General features: G+C 38.3%; 1 protein-coding gene across 1 annotated transcript in view; it reads right to left on the minus strand.

Annotated features, from left to right (window-relative positions):
• Positions 1 to 1,550: 1,550 nt before the first annotated feature.
• The window catches only part of ipo11 (importin 11), a 127,239-nt gene continuing 113,443 nt past the window's right edge, over positions 1,551 to 15,346 (minus strand). The window contains exon 30 of the mRNA XM_042421235.1: positions 1,551 to 3,668. Coding sequence (XP_042277169.1) covers positions 3,504 to 3,668 — 165 coding nt within the window. The 3' untranslated portion in view covers positions 1,551 to 3,503. The remainder of the gene's footprint in view (positions 3,669 to 15,346) is intronic.

The following is a 15,346-nucleotide window of genomic DNA, read 5'->3' on the forward strand; positions in this document are numbered from 1 at the left end:
GAAGATTACTCAATAATGAAAATAATCATTTGTTGAAGCCCTACATTCATCAAATTCAAAGACAAGAATCAAGAACTATTAAGATGTTCCTAATTGAAAACTGCTGTTTTCTTCCACATGGTGCTGATGGTGGTGCAATGGTTCCAGGAAGTTTTCAAATTCTATATGATTAGTTGCTTGTCAACCTAACAACAAACATAGTGTAAACTTATTTATTTTAACACTATAAATTGTAGCTCTTTCTTTTTTAGGGCCACTTGAAACCAAAGGTGGTTAAGGGGAAAACTTGGAGAAAGCCAAAGAATAATGCAACGGTTTTCAGCTTACCTCATCACTGATTTTATACATTGCTTTCCAGATGCAGAAAATATTTAAAGATTCAAAAATCATCCTGGAAAATGCATTGACAAATGTCTATAAATGCAGGTGCATAAATAAGAAAACTAACAATTAGCCAATGTTTTAGAGAGTGTAATGAAAATCTCTGAATTGAAACTAAGGGAACTAATCTGATGAAGAATGCAAGTTATAGATAGCAAATCCTACCGTTCCCCTCTGTCATGCATTCCGAGGGATAATTAACACAAAGCCTCGCTAATAGTCTACCCGTAGCTCTTATCTGTCTCTGAAGGACTATATTGTTAGTCAATTGAATAGAAGTAAGGATGAAAGAGAGCAGGAGAGGAAAGATGAATGACTGAGTTCCTTGGATTAATAGTGTTTGGGGAGAAGAAAAGGCACGGTGGGAAGTGAGGATGAGTGTAGAATCCTTAAGTCTCTTTGCACTCTATAAGCCACTCAAGTGACCAGTTGCCAGAAGTACATTAACTCTGTAGCATTTAAGACAAATGGGCCACTTTTGCTTTCCTTGTCTTTTGGCAAGAAAAAGCAGTTTGTAGCAAAACTTATTTGTTCATTTGCTTACTGCACTCATTTGTAGAATTCCCCGAGAGCAATTTTGCTCTTTGGGTTAGCTTTTGTTTAACAATACATCGATTCCTACTGTGCTCAAGAGTTGTTAGGGGTGAATAAATGCACAGCATCTTTTATGGATACAAACTGAGATAGTCCGATAGGAAAGTAGCATGTTGTCGCCACAACTACTGGATGGATTGTAATGAAATTGGGTACAGACATTCATGGTCTCCAGAGGATGGAGCCTAATTATTTTGATGATCCCTGACTTGGCATCTTAACACCACCACAGGATTTGTTTTTTAGTGTTATGTCTTGACAATTATTAGACAGACTGCCTTACAATTTGTCATTTTTTCCCCCAATTAGTGCAATTTCTTTCTCTATGGTAATCCCCTTGTCATCTAACCAACTGTTTTCTGAGGCTGCTGCCAAAATTGCATCACATCACTCTTAAAAGTCACAGAGATGCTCCTCCTTCTTCCCACTGCCAAAAAAGTTTAAGTCTTTAGTGGTGCAGCATACAGGGCTATTTTCTTGTTGGTTTCTGGTTGGAATAAATACCCTCTCACATGTCTGGCAACAAAAAATACAGTATTTGAGATTCCTTAAACATTACATCTTAAAATCAGTGATGGAAATACACAGACTAATATTTTGGCTGATTACTGCATTTTATTGAAGGCTTTGGAAAAAGCAACAAGGATTATTTCCCATCAAAGCATAAGTTTATAACCCAGAAACATCCATCTACTGCGTGTTGTGTTCAAAAAGTCATAATTGCCATATTAACAGAAGATAAGTACAGAATTTGTCTACTGTTAAACTAGATAAGAAATGAACATAATATTAAGAAAGGTCTTTTGAGTTTCAAGCATAGGTAAGGCTGAAAGCATAAGGCCGTAACTCTGACTGCTACTCAACTCTATCACAGTCTCAAAGGAGCTAGTGTCAGGATTATCTCCTTCACAGGAACGTTGACCAACATAAGAAAACAAAATTAAACCATACATTTCAGAAGAATAGATTATAAAGTCAGGGTGTAGGCTTTAAGACACAACTCAAATTTAAACACAAGTTTATTTTTATATGAGCTCCAAAAATGACAAACTATATCTTTAGACCATATTTTCAGTTTTTGGGTTCTGCATGAAATGGGTCCACATGTTACAGAATCTAGATGCCATTATGCAGTCATTAATTATTTTTCTTCATAACATAGGTTTGTCCAACCTCCAAATAATCAATTGTTCTGAGAAAACCTTTTGGAAAAAAAACGGTTCCTCTGTCAAATCTATAGCTTCGTCTCTACCACTAAAGAGTCAGTAACGATTGGTCAAATCAGAAAAACTAGCAGGGCAGCAAGACAGGTACACACAAAATTCCCTAACAATGATGATGTTTAACTCATGACAAAGTCACAGCGGCTCACAGTGTGACTTTTAGAAAGCGGCTTATACCAGGAATAATCAAATTCTTTCAAATTAAGATTTGTACAACTTGATGTCATGTCATGTTTGCAGTTAATCTGAATGTTGTATTAGTTAACACTGAGAAATGATAAATAGCAACAATACAAGATGAGGGTCTTAATGCAACTTCAGCCTAATATGCACAATCCTGCTGCACTGCTCCAAGGCCTTCTGCCACTGTGTTTAAGTACAATGATGTGAGATGTACCATCGACGAAAAAGATGTGAAAACAGTTTTTGGTTATTAAAGTGCTCCGACACACCATCAATTAGCAGCAGTATGTATGTGGTTCAGCACTCTTACAAATCAACCATTTAAAAATCACCCATTTTACAGTCAAGAAAATTCCCTCCAGCCAAACTCAAAAAGAAACAAAAACACTTTCGAGTTCTCTCAGTAGTTGACCTCTGGTTATGACAAAATTATCTCTTTAAAAAAATGGAAGAGAAAAAAACAAAGTAAAAACAAACTAAAAAGTAAAATATCACCATGCAGAATATCATCCATACTTACATACATACAAAATTACATTTATTTTTTTTCTCTTTTAAGAATAGATTTTGTAAACACTGCTTTAGGTCCTTCAGGTTTGTTTTATCCACATTTCTGCTACAATCTGTATGTTGTTCCATAGAAAATAGTCCGAGGCTCCTGCTCTGGCACCTGCAGATGATTTTTGCTATATACTCCTCAACCCCCTCTTACTTATCTCTCCAATATTCTACCCATCCCACGTTAAAACCACAGAAAGAGAAGAAACTAGAAGAATTGAGTGGAAGCTCTAGTGTGGTGATGATTCTATGTGGGTGTTTTAAAAATGGAAAGGTGATTTCACATTTTTAAGCACTGACATAGACCCCATCTTGATAAAAAAAGGATGTAAAAGAATCTAGATAATAGAGAAAGGGACAAGGAGTTTTAGCAGAGGGCAGTCAACAAGGCTAGGTCTGAATATAGATAAGGCATAGCATGGGTAGAGGTTGGGAAGGTTAGGAATAGGAGTCCACACGTTGGGCAGATTGTTAGCCTTTTCAGTACATTTTCAAAAAACAGGGGGAGAGGGTAGCATTAGGCAAAGATGTTTGTGTAAGGTAGTGAAGGATTGTAGTTGTGATTCAGAGGCCTTGGAGGAACTCCTGGAGCTGCCTGACGAGCTCTGTGTCCACGGTCTCCATCAGGGCCCCAAAGCCCTGGTCCCCCATCAGAGCCTGCTGCGCCTTCAGCTTCTCATAGACAAACTGTTGGAGAGAGACGCTGTGCACCGGGTCCTCTAGGGCCAACTGAAATATGACAAAGAAAACAGAGAGGGGGAAAAAGACGGTTAGAATGTGGGCCGAGGAAGTGCCTTCAGAAAGTATCTAATCAAATTAAAATTTAATTTGTGGTCCTGAATACTGAATTTCAAATGAATCCCATTATAAGTTTTGGAATTTCTTGAAAAAACAAATCCTCTCCTGTCTAAATATGCCAAATATTTTAGCAGGTTTAATTCTTCTTGAATTGTGTGTGTAATGTCACAGCACATCTGAATTTGGGGATTTCCTTTTCTCACATTCTTCTTTGCAAATTCACTCAAGCTTACTCAAATTAGCACATTTTATGACAGGATTTTTGTCTAGTTTTAGCCGGGACAGTTATAGGCTTTCAAATTATTGTGCTTTAGGTATTCCAGCTTTGATATTGTAGGTTATAATAGCTTAGTTGTGTTGTCTCTCTCATACCTCACAGACTAGATATGTTAAATGGCTGATTAGCTGTGAGGCCAGTCTTTTACACATTTTTAAAAACTCTGAAGTTTGAGGCCAGATTTACACTCCACTGACTGTTGTCAATCCACTGAGATCTCACATTGAATACTGGTAGATCAACTGACAGGAGGGTGTGCATAGCACACACTGAGAAACATTTTTGGGTGAACTACTCTTCAATTAAATGATTGATGAATAGGAGGGGAGGAAAGGGTGTAAGTAACATCAACATTGAAACTACGACCTGTGGTTGTTGTGCTGCTATTGATGCACTCATGAATTATTGCACGACTTATTGGACAATTTCACAGCGCATAAGCCTTCAGCAGCCAGATGCTGTCTATACTTGTTTGACTACTACACATTACATTTCCATTATGCAGGGTTCTTGGCCTTCTGCACAATTTAAACAGTGGATACAGAGATGAACCGAAGCCCTACAGTATACACAAAGTGTCTGAGAGGAACAAAAGCATAAAGCCTGGTCCACACAGAGGTGCTTTACCTGAGCAACAATAAAGACACTAAATATCCAGTTCATGGTTTAAAAAAAGAATCATAATTATATAATTAGACAGCAAAACAGCAAATCCACAAATCATTCTTAATTCTATCAATTTCTGCCTGGCGCAGCAATACAACATACCTGCAACACCTTCAGAACGTTTTTGCAATGTTTTGACAAAAATGAAAGGAAAAAGCAACTCAGACATGTTACCGTTTCCAACTTTTGACGTATACATCTAACACAAAACTTGCATTGGAGAAAATGATTCAGTGTATGTAGCCCCTGCCATTCATCTTACGCTGAAGACAGCGCTGGAAAAGTAATCTTTGACAATAGAGTAAAAAAGAAAAGAAAAGTTGGATGGCTGACTAGAGCCGACATTTCTGTGGGCAGGCACACTGTCATTTGTTTTCTGTGGACTGAAGCAATGACAGAGGCAAACACAGCAGAAAAGAAAAGTTTGGCTGCAGTGTGTTTTTAAATGATGTAGAGAGTTATATGAGCGCTGACAACACCAGTTCACAACCAAAACTGTACAAACGTGTGCTTGCTGTGCGGTTTTCTAAAGCCAGTATGGCCAACTTTGTTTCATTTGTTACAAGAATACTTGTAAAAAGTAATCATACGAATGTTTTATTATAATGTATATAATTACTTTTTAAATGCTTTTGTAACAAAACTGATTCTTTTTTAAAAATAATTTATACGTTTTTGGCATCATGCAAATTTCTCTGAGCTGAATCTGTCTTGTCAACATGTGCTTACAGCTTACAGTCATATTTGCATCAGCATGTGCATTTCTATGTGCGTTTGTGCACATGTATGTCTGCAGCTTGATTCCGGTCCTCCTGCTCTGTCTCTGAATTTGATTTCCCCCTCAAACTAATTATTGTTATCATCTGATATTGCTTGACCCTCCCCTCCTCTGACCTTTTGAAAGCAGGTCAGTATACTGAACTACAGAAACAAAAACTGAATCTCCCTCACCACCTAACATACACAAACTTGACATTTGGGCGAACTCGTGCATTTTTACTCGAGCAGCCCTAGAAGAGCTCCACAACCTCCGCAGAAAATAAAAACTAAACAAAACTTTGGGTCCTTTGAGAAACAAAATACTGTAATGGCGACTCTTGGTCTCTAGCCATTCAATGGAAATAATACTTATCATGCTCATTAGTTCTTTGTCATTACAGTGCAAATAAACTAGTGAGGAGTGGCTGTTGGAGAGTGGCTTAATGGAAAAGCTGTCATCAAATCTGCATAATTACCTTTTGCATAAGGACCTGCGGGAGGTGTGTGTGTGTGTTTGTGTATAAAGATATAAAGTCTGCATGTCTGTGACAGTATGTGCATGAACGAACACCTCTAAGAATGTTTGCAAAAGTAGTGTAAATTGAAAAGGATAATAGGAGATGAAGATACAACAGATGAAGAGACAGTCAAATTGAGAGCAGCAGCATGTAAATAGGATGCAATGAGCAGGCATGAGCTTAAAGGCGGAATACTTCATATAATCAACAACAGACTATGCGCACAAAACAGCACTGATACAAACCAATCTGAAGAGCGGAAGCTACGAATAAGAACAATAAGCATGATCCTCCGTCATCCGTGAGGAAAAACAAAAGCAGGGGATGAGAAGACAAGAGAACAAAATGAGAAAGAACAAAGGAGGAAGGAGAGGTGAGAATGTGATTGCGGGAAATAAAGGTGAAAAAAGGAGAGGAAAGAAAGTGGCAATAAGGAAACACAAATGCAATGAGAGAATGGAGTATTGTTATGCAAGGAATTAGGTTAGCAGGAATTGGTACGATGATGCTGTAATAGAGAATCCCCAAAAGAAAGCGAGTGATGGAAACAAGATGACGTGGGATGCGGGGAGAGTGGGCAATCACAGCTGCACCTCATTGTTCAGGACAGACAGAGAGGAGGAGGAAAGAGAGGAGTGGGCAACATTAGAGGAGGCAGAGAGAGATGGAGAGAGACAGATGAAATGACAGGGCCTGTAAAAGCCCTCATCTCTAATGTAATCCCTGAACTACTGCTGCCCTTTTCCAAAGTAAGCAATGTAAAGGGTGCAATGCTATTACTGCAAAAACATCAGTGTTGTTCAAAATCAGCCTGCACCAGGGATGTTAAACTTCTCCATTACAACAATCACACACATACACGCATGCACAGGTGTGCGAGCAGGTGAGCGCCGACAACCCGAATATGTTTACTGCTCTAAGCTCTCTGAATGACTGGCCCACACAAAGGCAAGCACATTACAGTTGCAGTAGGAAATCTAGGATTAACCAGCAGCCACAAACTCACTGACAATCAACTTACAAAATTACCACAAGTGGGCCTATTAGGAATCTATTTTTTTTAACCTTCTGACCTCTCATATCTGTTCTCATTTATCTCCTCATCACTCCATTCTTCTCACAGTCATTGTTTCACCACAATAGGCTGCTCTATTCAGTGAAAATAATGTTTGTAGCGGGGAAACAAAGTCAGGCAGACAATTACAAACCGGAGTTACAGTAATGATGCAACAATCTGCACTATTCTCATATCCTGTGGCGCCTCATGTCTAAGCACACACGCACACACACCAAATACAGTATATTCTCACTCCAGTGTGATGTAATGAGCTGTGCGGCTGTGTGATGTATTGAAGTGTAAAGTAAAAACTGTAGCGTGTAAGGGGATGCTGACAGTATGAGGTTTAGTGGATTACACTGCAGGCAGATGTGAATTTCATCTGCTAATTTATGACACATCGTCTACAGACCTTGTCAGCCAGTTGCCTTGAGCAACACTGACTAGACTTACAAGCTGCTCTCAAGCGGTCAAATTTGACTAAAAGCATCATATCCTTCAAGACAAGTGATTCTCAACACACGGTTTATGTCGTCACACTTATGTAACACACAATAAATCCAATTGCTGCTTGAAAACATGAGAAATCCCCCCCCCCCCCCCGAATTTTATGCCCCCGTCCAAAAGTCGTGGTTGTTGTGTTTCACTGCAGTTTACGATAAATTAGGTCATCTTGTAACAAAGACTTTAAAGTATCTGTATTGCTAGATTTTTGTATTATTTACATCTTCTATTTCTTTTAAAGAAATGCTTAATATGTGCTTAATATCTTTAAATTTAAAATGACTCAAATGACTATGTGTAATGTGAAAGGTGTTGCTGGAAGTCACCAATCCACAAAGAATTAAAAAAAGGCAGTTATCCTCAGCTCTGTAGAGTGTTTTAGTGTCTTCAGTTCATTGTTTTGGTTGTAAAGCTGGTAACTTTAGTGTTTGGTTCAGTGTCACTGCTCTCATCTCAGTGGGAGATGTTTTATGTACAAAAATAAAATAAAATTTAAAAAAAGCTCTAAAAACCAGCTGAACGCTACCTGCCATAAAAGACAGACAAAATTAGCAATTAGCTGGTGAACACAGTGGAGCATTTCACTGCTAAAATGACAGATATTTCCCTCAGGGCTTTGTGGAGAGAAAAAAAAAAAGCGCTTAAAGGAGATGGTATATCGGAGTTCAAAATAAATAAGCCACAAAGGTGCCATATAAACTTTATAAGGTGATATGTCAATGTTGTGTTAAGAGGATAATCCCCATGCCCCAATTATTGCAGGTATAAATAGATATATTCCCTTAATGTTTTAAAATAAAATCAAAAATCATTAGACAAATATTAGAGCCCCAGTGACACTACTGTATATGGATAGGTTGAATAATCAGCTACTCTTACATGTAGCTGTGTAAATACTCTTGGGATTAATGTAATGGAACAGCAATATCAAACTGACAGCTTCTGGTGAACAAATGTTCTTCATTACTCAGTAGATTTATATGTATTTGGTATGATTACAAATCTTACAAAACTCTACGCACGCAAAGCACTCATTAAATTGGATCAATAATGTTTCAAAGAGCCAGTGTGATGCTGCCCTGCATTTCTATTTATGTCTAAAAGCTGCACTTGTCTCTCCCACACTCAAATCAATTAATCAATAGCCTAATTGAATGACACTGTGACCTATAAAAATGACTGCGGCCACAGATGGCCACCATGTTTATCAAGGTTTCCAGCCATTCCTAGAGTGTTACGTCACACTGACCAGATACTGGGTCAGGTTGGACTTAGTTTTCTTGCTCCTCTCCTGGGGCATGAGGTGGATCTTAGTAATTTACTCTCTTGGACAGCTGATAAATGTGGTAAATGTGGTGCACACCATGGTGTTCAGACCTACAAACACAGCTTTTCTTTGCACTGTATACATTTTTTTCTAGGTCAGAAGGCAGCTAAATACAGGAATAACCTCATACAAATTTTATTTTGTTTGTTTTATTTTTTATTTGGTTATTTGAGACGAGTCATTGACTAGAGAAGTAACAGTTTTACAAAGATTTTGGAGTTTGGACTGTCGGGAAGGTGAAACGGTAGGGTAATCTGGGCTTGTGGATATGTGCGGAGAAGATAAAGGCAACAGAAAGGTAGGGGGAGGAGTAGAGATGCATAGAACAACAAGAAGAAAGGAGTGCTTTGCTCTGTGGAGAAGGGCAGCTACAACAACATACTAAGTGGAGTGAAAATAAGGGAGAGGAAACATGCCCAAGTGATGAACTGAGAGAGCCAAAAGCAATCTGCATGAAGATAAGGGGCACGTCCAATGTGATGGAGCACAAACCAAATTTTTCTGTCAAGGCAAAAGGCAGGGGGAGAAAAGATGAGACCAGCGGAGGCTTGAAGAAGAAGCGAATGGAGCAATGATGAGAGGACAGGATAGAGGGAAAGTGGCATGCCCCCTGCTGCGGCTCACTGATAAAGAAGCAATGGTCTTCATACCTTTGAAAGAGCAGAAGATAAGTGGGAGACAGGATGAAAAGAAGAAAGACATATGAGATGTGAAGAGAGTGGAGGGGTTTGGTAGTTGCCTAGTGAGCAGATGAAGAAAGAAAAAAAAAGCAGAGGATACAGAATAGAAAAGTAGGCGACATACGCTGAATATAAAAATTGTAATGACAACAATGATGGTAATAATGATGCTGCACGCCCACAGAAGTAAAATTCTTATCGCTCTTACCTCGTGTAAAATGTCCATTAAAAAAAGACAGGTTTTATATGTCATTCGATACTGACATACACTGAGATTATCCTGAGTTTTTGTTTTGGTGCTTAAATTTTTTCTATGACGGGTTGTTTTGGAGCAGCACACTTTCACAGCTGTATGTCAATAATGTGCAATTTTGCCTCAGCTTAAATTTTACTTGCAAGCTAAACATTTCCTATTGTCTGTAAATTAAACCTATTGGTTGCTTTGGGAGCTAACGTGTGTGAACTTTGGGTAGCCAAGTACCCCAGCACACAACAGTGAAAATGCATGTTGAGTTCGAAGTCCCGAGTTCAACTTCCCAAGCTCTAACTCCTAAAGATGCCAAATCTGACAGTTGAGAAAGGCTCCAAGAGGGAAGAGACCTAATTAGTGTTATTACTTACACTTGTTCTTTTGGTTAGATACTATAAAAAATAAGAGAAATGTGGATACCAAAATAAGAAAAAATATTATCAAGAGCACTTCACAAAATAGTTTAAAGGATATGTCTAATGATTCTATATTTTTCTAATTAACAAATCAAATGAACCAACAATCTACTGATCCTACTAACAAGTATTGTCTGTATATCCAAAGCCTGATATCTTATTCTTGTGTACCACAGACCTTCACTGTTGCCCAGAAACTTTTAAAACACTGTTACACAGAGTGACATGCTCCTTTATCAAGATGAACATGGGCACTGTAGTTTATTTTGATTAAATCCCTTATACACCGCCCTGCTGCAGCCACTGAGCACACCAAATCCATCGCTGAAAACACTCCCCAACAAATGCGCTATTTATTTCAGTTTGTAATGTTATTGCCCAGTTGTTTTATTCTTTTACTTAGTCTCTTTTTAAAAAAAATAAAAGTATTAGTGACCCGTTTTAAAGACTTATATCTTCTGTAGGAATGAATGGGCTTGGGGATGAGTGCCACAAAGGTAGGGATTTGTTGGTGTTGCTCTTTTGATGGGATTTGTTAAAATCAAAAATGAAGAACACTGCCAGCTTTATTCTTTCAATACTCTCTAAAGCCATTAGAACAAAATTTGAGGGCGAGTGTCAGAATACAACTTCAGAGGGATGTCTCTCTATGATAGTACATGTCAAAGAATAAGGGATGCAAATGATTGTTTGTGTGCGTGCGTGCCAGTATTTATGGAAGCATACTGTATGTGAAAGTGTGGCTAATGGATATTATGCAAGAGAGTGAAAGTCTCTTTATATCTGTGTATGCTTAGTTGGCAGGGCTGTGCTGGCCTGGTGGGAATGGGCAAGCTGAATATCCGAGTCTGACACTAATCCTATTACCTCAGGCTTCTCCTACTCCAACTTGTGCAGATAACAGCTATCTACTGTTATCCCCACATACATTGCCCTGATTGAAGAACACCCACATATTCTTATATACAGACATATCCTATCCAACATTTGCGTAGTTCCTTATTTTTTGAAGGTCTAAATCTTTTGTATACCTAAAAGAAGACTAAGGCTATCACTTCCTTCCATCTCTCTTACAAACAAGACCCACTCATTACTTACATTCTGCAATCACTTACTTACACACCACTGATACACACTCACACATGCACACTAATGTGTGCGAACACTCAGAAGCACTTACATATAGTATTTTATTTATAGTATTATAGTAGTATTATAGTAATTTATGCTTCCATAAAATTGGGGCATTCATAAGAGGCATATTTACAAACAAATGACTCATGCAGTGAGGACAAGATATCTTGACCTTTGGTCTCTAGTATGGATCAAGCTACAAAAAAGTATAATGCTACACTTCCCGTTACACATCTTGATAGCTTTGTTAGACCCTTTATGTCTGGCAAATGCCCAGATCTTTCAAACCCCACATCCTCATGTTGTAACAGGATTTCTGTTTAAATTGACTGCATTACAAGGCTTCCAAATTGTCCCAATTACAACTTAGATTAACATTTCCATGTCCATGTTCATTTTAAATTATTGCAATTTAAATTAATTTGGCAGCACAGACTCATTTTTGCTAAATGAGAGTGCGTGTGCTTGTGTGTATGTAACTATTTCTCTGTGGATAATTAAGACTGAACGGAATGTGTGTTTTTCTATTAAAACACTGCTAGACAGGGAGAGCGAGACACGTGTGTATTTAGCTGTACAGTGACGTGTTGACGTAAATGCCTTAAATGATCAATACAGTCACAATCTTTAATGACTGTGTCTAGAACCAATCAATGGCTTAGCTCATCTGCAGGTGTAAGTGTGGGGAATGCTGGTAGCAAGTAGGTTTGGGGACCTTACTCCAAAACTACATACACACTTAGAACCCCCTCAGAACAGGACCACTATTGCCGTACTACAAGTTTGACATAAGACAATGGGAAAATTGCTGTTTGGCTGCATTTGCATCCCCACTCCTGTGTCCACTACTGCCACACTACCACAGAATGTCCCTGATACAAGAAGTGGAAACTTCACACTTCCCAGTCTGAGAGGGTTTTGAGGAATACATTAATACCAGGTTAAAAAGCTGTGTTTTACTGCCCTCTCTGGTCTTCCCAACCATGCTCTTTACCAGATGGTAGCAGTAATACTGAGTAAGAAGCAGAGAAATAACAATGTTTCTATTGTTGTGGTATATAAGTATGGATGGCAAACATTTCAAATCCTAGCATGGATGTAGAGTATTTTAATGTGTAAACAACATTTTCAAATGCATTTACATTACTGTGGATGTGGCCTAAATAATGAGTGGGTTCTAAGCTGCTCTGACCAGGGAGAAGAAGAAGAAGTGTGGCAAACTGAGCTGAGAGATAAGACCGTGTACATTTTTCAGTGGGATTATATTCAGGGACAAAGACTAATAAACCACACAGGAAAAAAGACAGTACCATTAAGTAGCACTCAAGGAAGACACAAGTGGAATTTACAAAGTATAAGACAAGAGAGGTCAGAGCAACAGTAACAAAAAAAAAACCCCGACACCAAGAACAAAGATAAAAACGAGACAGATTGCATAAGTGCCCCCCAAAACACACCACTCTCTCTCCTTTTTTGAGGTTTCATTAGTTCATGGTCTAGGGAGGATTAGAACTTGATTGCAGTAATTTCCTCACCAAATGAGGCAACACAAATTGTAATACTCTAATTAGTATTGTACTAGAGGGCATAAATGTAAGAGCCCTCCAGTAGTATGTCATAAGGGTGCATATCACCAAACACATACCTTTAAGAGTAGGAGTGTGTGCATACATGTACACACATACACACCCACGCAAATATGAAGAAAAGGGAAAAGACATGGCAGAGCTGTGAATTTGCCAGGAGCTGGTCATTCTCAAAAACAGTCTTTGTTGAAAATGAAAGTCGTGAAGCTGTATAAGAAGCTGTATAATCTATGAAAAGATTAGTGTTCCATGGCTGAGATGCAGACAACTGTTGTCCAGGTGCTACAGTCACAGCTTTGTGGCTGAAAAAACAAACAAAAAAAACCCCTCTCACATGACACCATGGTTAGCAGTGTAACGGTTTGTTACAGAATCTCACATGCCTTTTGTCACAGTGGAAGAAGGCTTTATGTTCTGATTTTACCAAAACTGAGCTTTTTAGCCATAATCCTGCATGCTACTGTACATTTATATTATAAGTGAAACACCACACTGGAGAAACACACCATCCCCGCTGTGAAGCAGCAACATGCTGCAGGGTTGCTTCTCCTTCCTGGACGATTCCTGGAAAGTGAGTGGGTTAAATGAATAAAGATGTAAAACACAAAGCCAAAGCTACAAAGTAGGGGTGTTGTGCCACAACACAGCATTAGCATTATGATACCAAGTCAAATTACCATTTGACCTGCTTTTCTGTGTCAACTGGCTAAAAACAGATGTGTTTCCTGACTGACGTTTGCTGTGCAAACTAGGGGTGTAACAGTTCTGAAGCCAAGACCAAAGCTGTGATGCAAACATCACGGTCTCAAGGTGTGGTTCAATCCTACGTGTTGCGGTCACCACCCCCCACACCCCCACCAACCCAATGCTGCTGCTGCAGGTGCAGCCTGTTGCACTCTTGTCACAATACTAATGTAACAAAACTCACACAATCATAATTTGATCCATCCGGCCTGATAACATTTGGAAAGTCTGGAAGAGTGGCACGATTAAATAATTTTAGCCCCATTCAAGTTAGCAGAAGGCTGACTGGAAGTTAGCCAGCTCAGCTGACGGAAGTCTCTAGTGCGGATTATCGTAATTACCAGTAATGCAATAACGAAAAATTAACAGAGCAAACGGAAGCAGGTCAGAAAACAAGAAGGCTTTGTACTAAAATATGAGCAAATATACTTATCAAACAGAGGCAATTAGAAATAAAGGCCTCTCTCTAATATAAGCCTGCTTCTAATAAAGGCCTGGTCCCTCTGCAGTTAAAGTTAATAAAGGCCCCAAACATTATTAGAGGAAACACAGTAATTTTGTTTACTTACGTAATATGTAGACTGGTCTTAAGAGAATCGTTTATTTATTTTTGTTTACTTACTGTTAATTTATAAAGTTAATTATCCTTCATAGTGTTCTTGATGTTCCAAACTGTAGTTGACTTAATAAAACCCAGATTTTTTCCCCCCATTTTATTTCTTATTCACCATCCCCAAAACAAACAAACAAACAAACAAACAAAAATAACTGAGTGCCAGAGCTCAGACTGATTTCCAAATATACTACTTTCCTTCAGACCATTTACTTTCTGCTTTTGTCTCTCATAAAAACTAATTAATTTGTGGTACAAAGAGTGGATTTACTTCTGTTTTTCTCCATTCACATTTTTCCATTAACCATGTATGCATTCATGTCATCTATAAGTATTACTTTCCATATGTCTTGAATGTATCAATATTGTAAAACAATACAATATAAAGGAAGTAGCATATGTTTAAAGGTAATGTTAATACATTTGTGGTGAAGTGTACATCGATTACAGTATGTGTGTGAACATACAGTAATACTGATGTGTGGAGCCTTAAGATCTGTGATCCTCTGAAACTGCTCAATGTATCATTATCCCTTAACAGCAAATAAAATAGAAACAAAATGAGTCTCAAGATGAAGAAACCAGGAAGATGGTCTTGGATTTCTGTAATAAAGGTCTGTAATTTCTGTAATTTTGACACTTTAATACACCTTTTTTTTTGGTACAAATCTTGCTGGTGCAGAGTGAATGATTTGGAGGACTCATGCACCTGGGTCAAACTGTTATTCGTGACATTTAGTCTAAAATCTGCTGTGCCATCTCACAGGCACTGACCAATTTCTGCATTTGTAAGCTGGGAGTGTAGTAAGCTGGTAGTCTGGGAGCTGGTAGTCAGTGACTTTTGCAGTTTGGAACTTTTTTAAAATGTCATAAAGAGGGAAAGCACAGAAAAAAACCCCACTCTGACTGAGAAAGAGTCTCACAAGGACATTTTCAATTTCTTCTTATGTTAATGTGACATAAACTTTAAAGTTAAGATTTATTATAATAGATGTCAATAGATTTGGCTGAAAGAATCAATTCACTTCAGTTTATATCCTGGGATTTCTACAATATCCTTTAAAAGTCAAACTACATT

Source organism: Thunnus maccoyii, chromosome 9 (assembly GCF_910596095.1).
Source record: "Thunnus maccoyii chromosome 9, fThuMac1.1, whole genome shotgun sequence".
NCBI lineage: Eukaryota > Metazoa > Chordata > Actinopteri > Scombriformes > Scombridae > Thunnus > Thunnus maccoyii.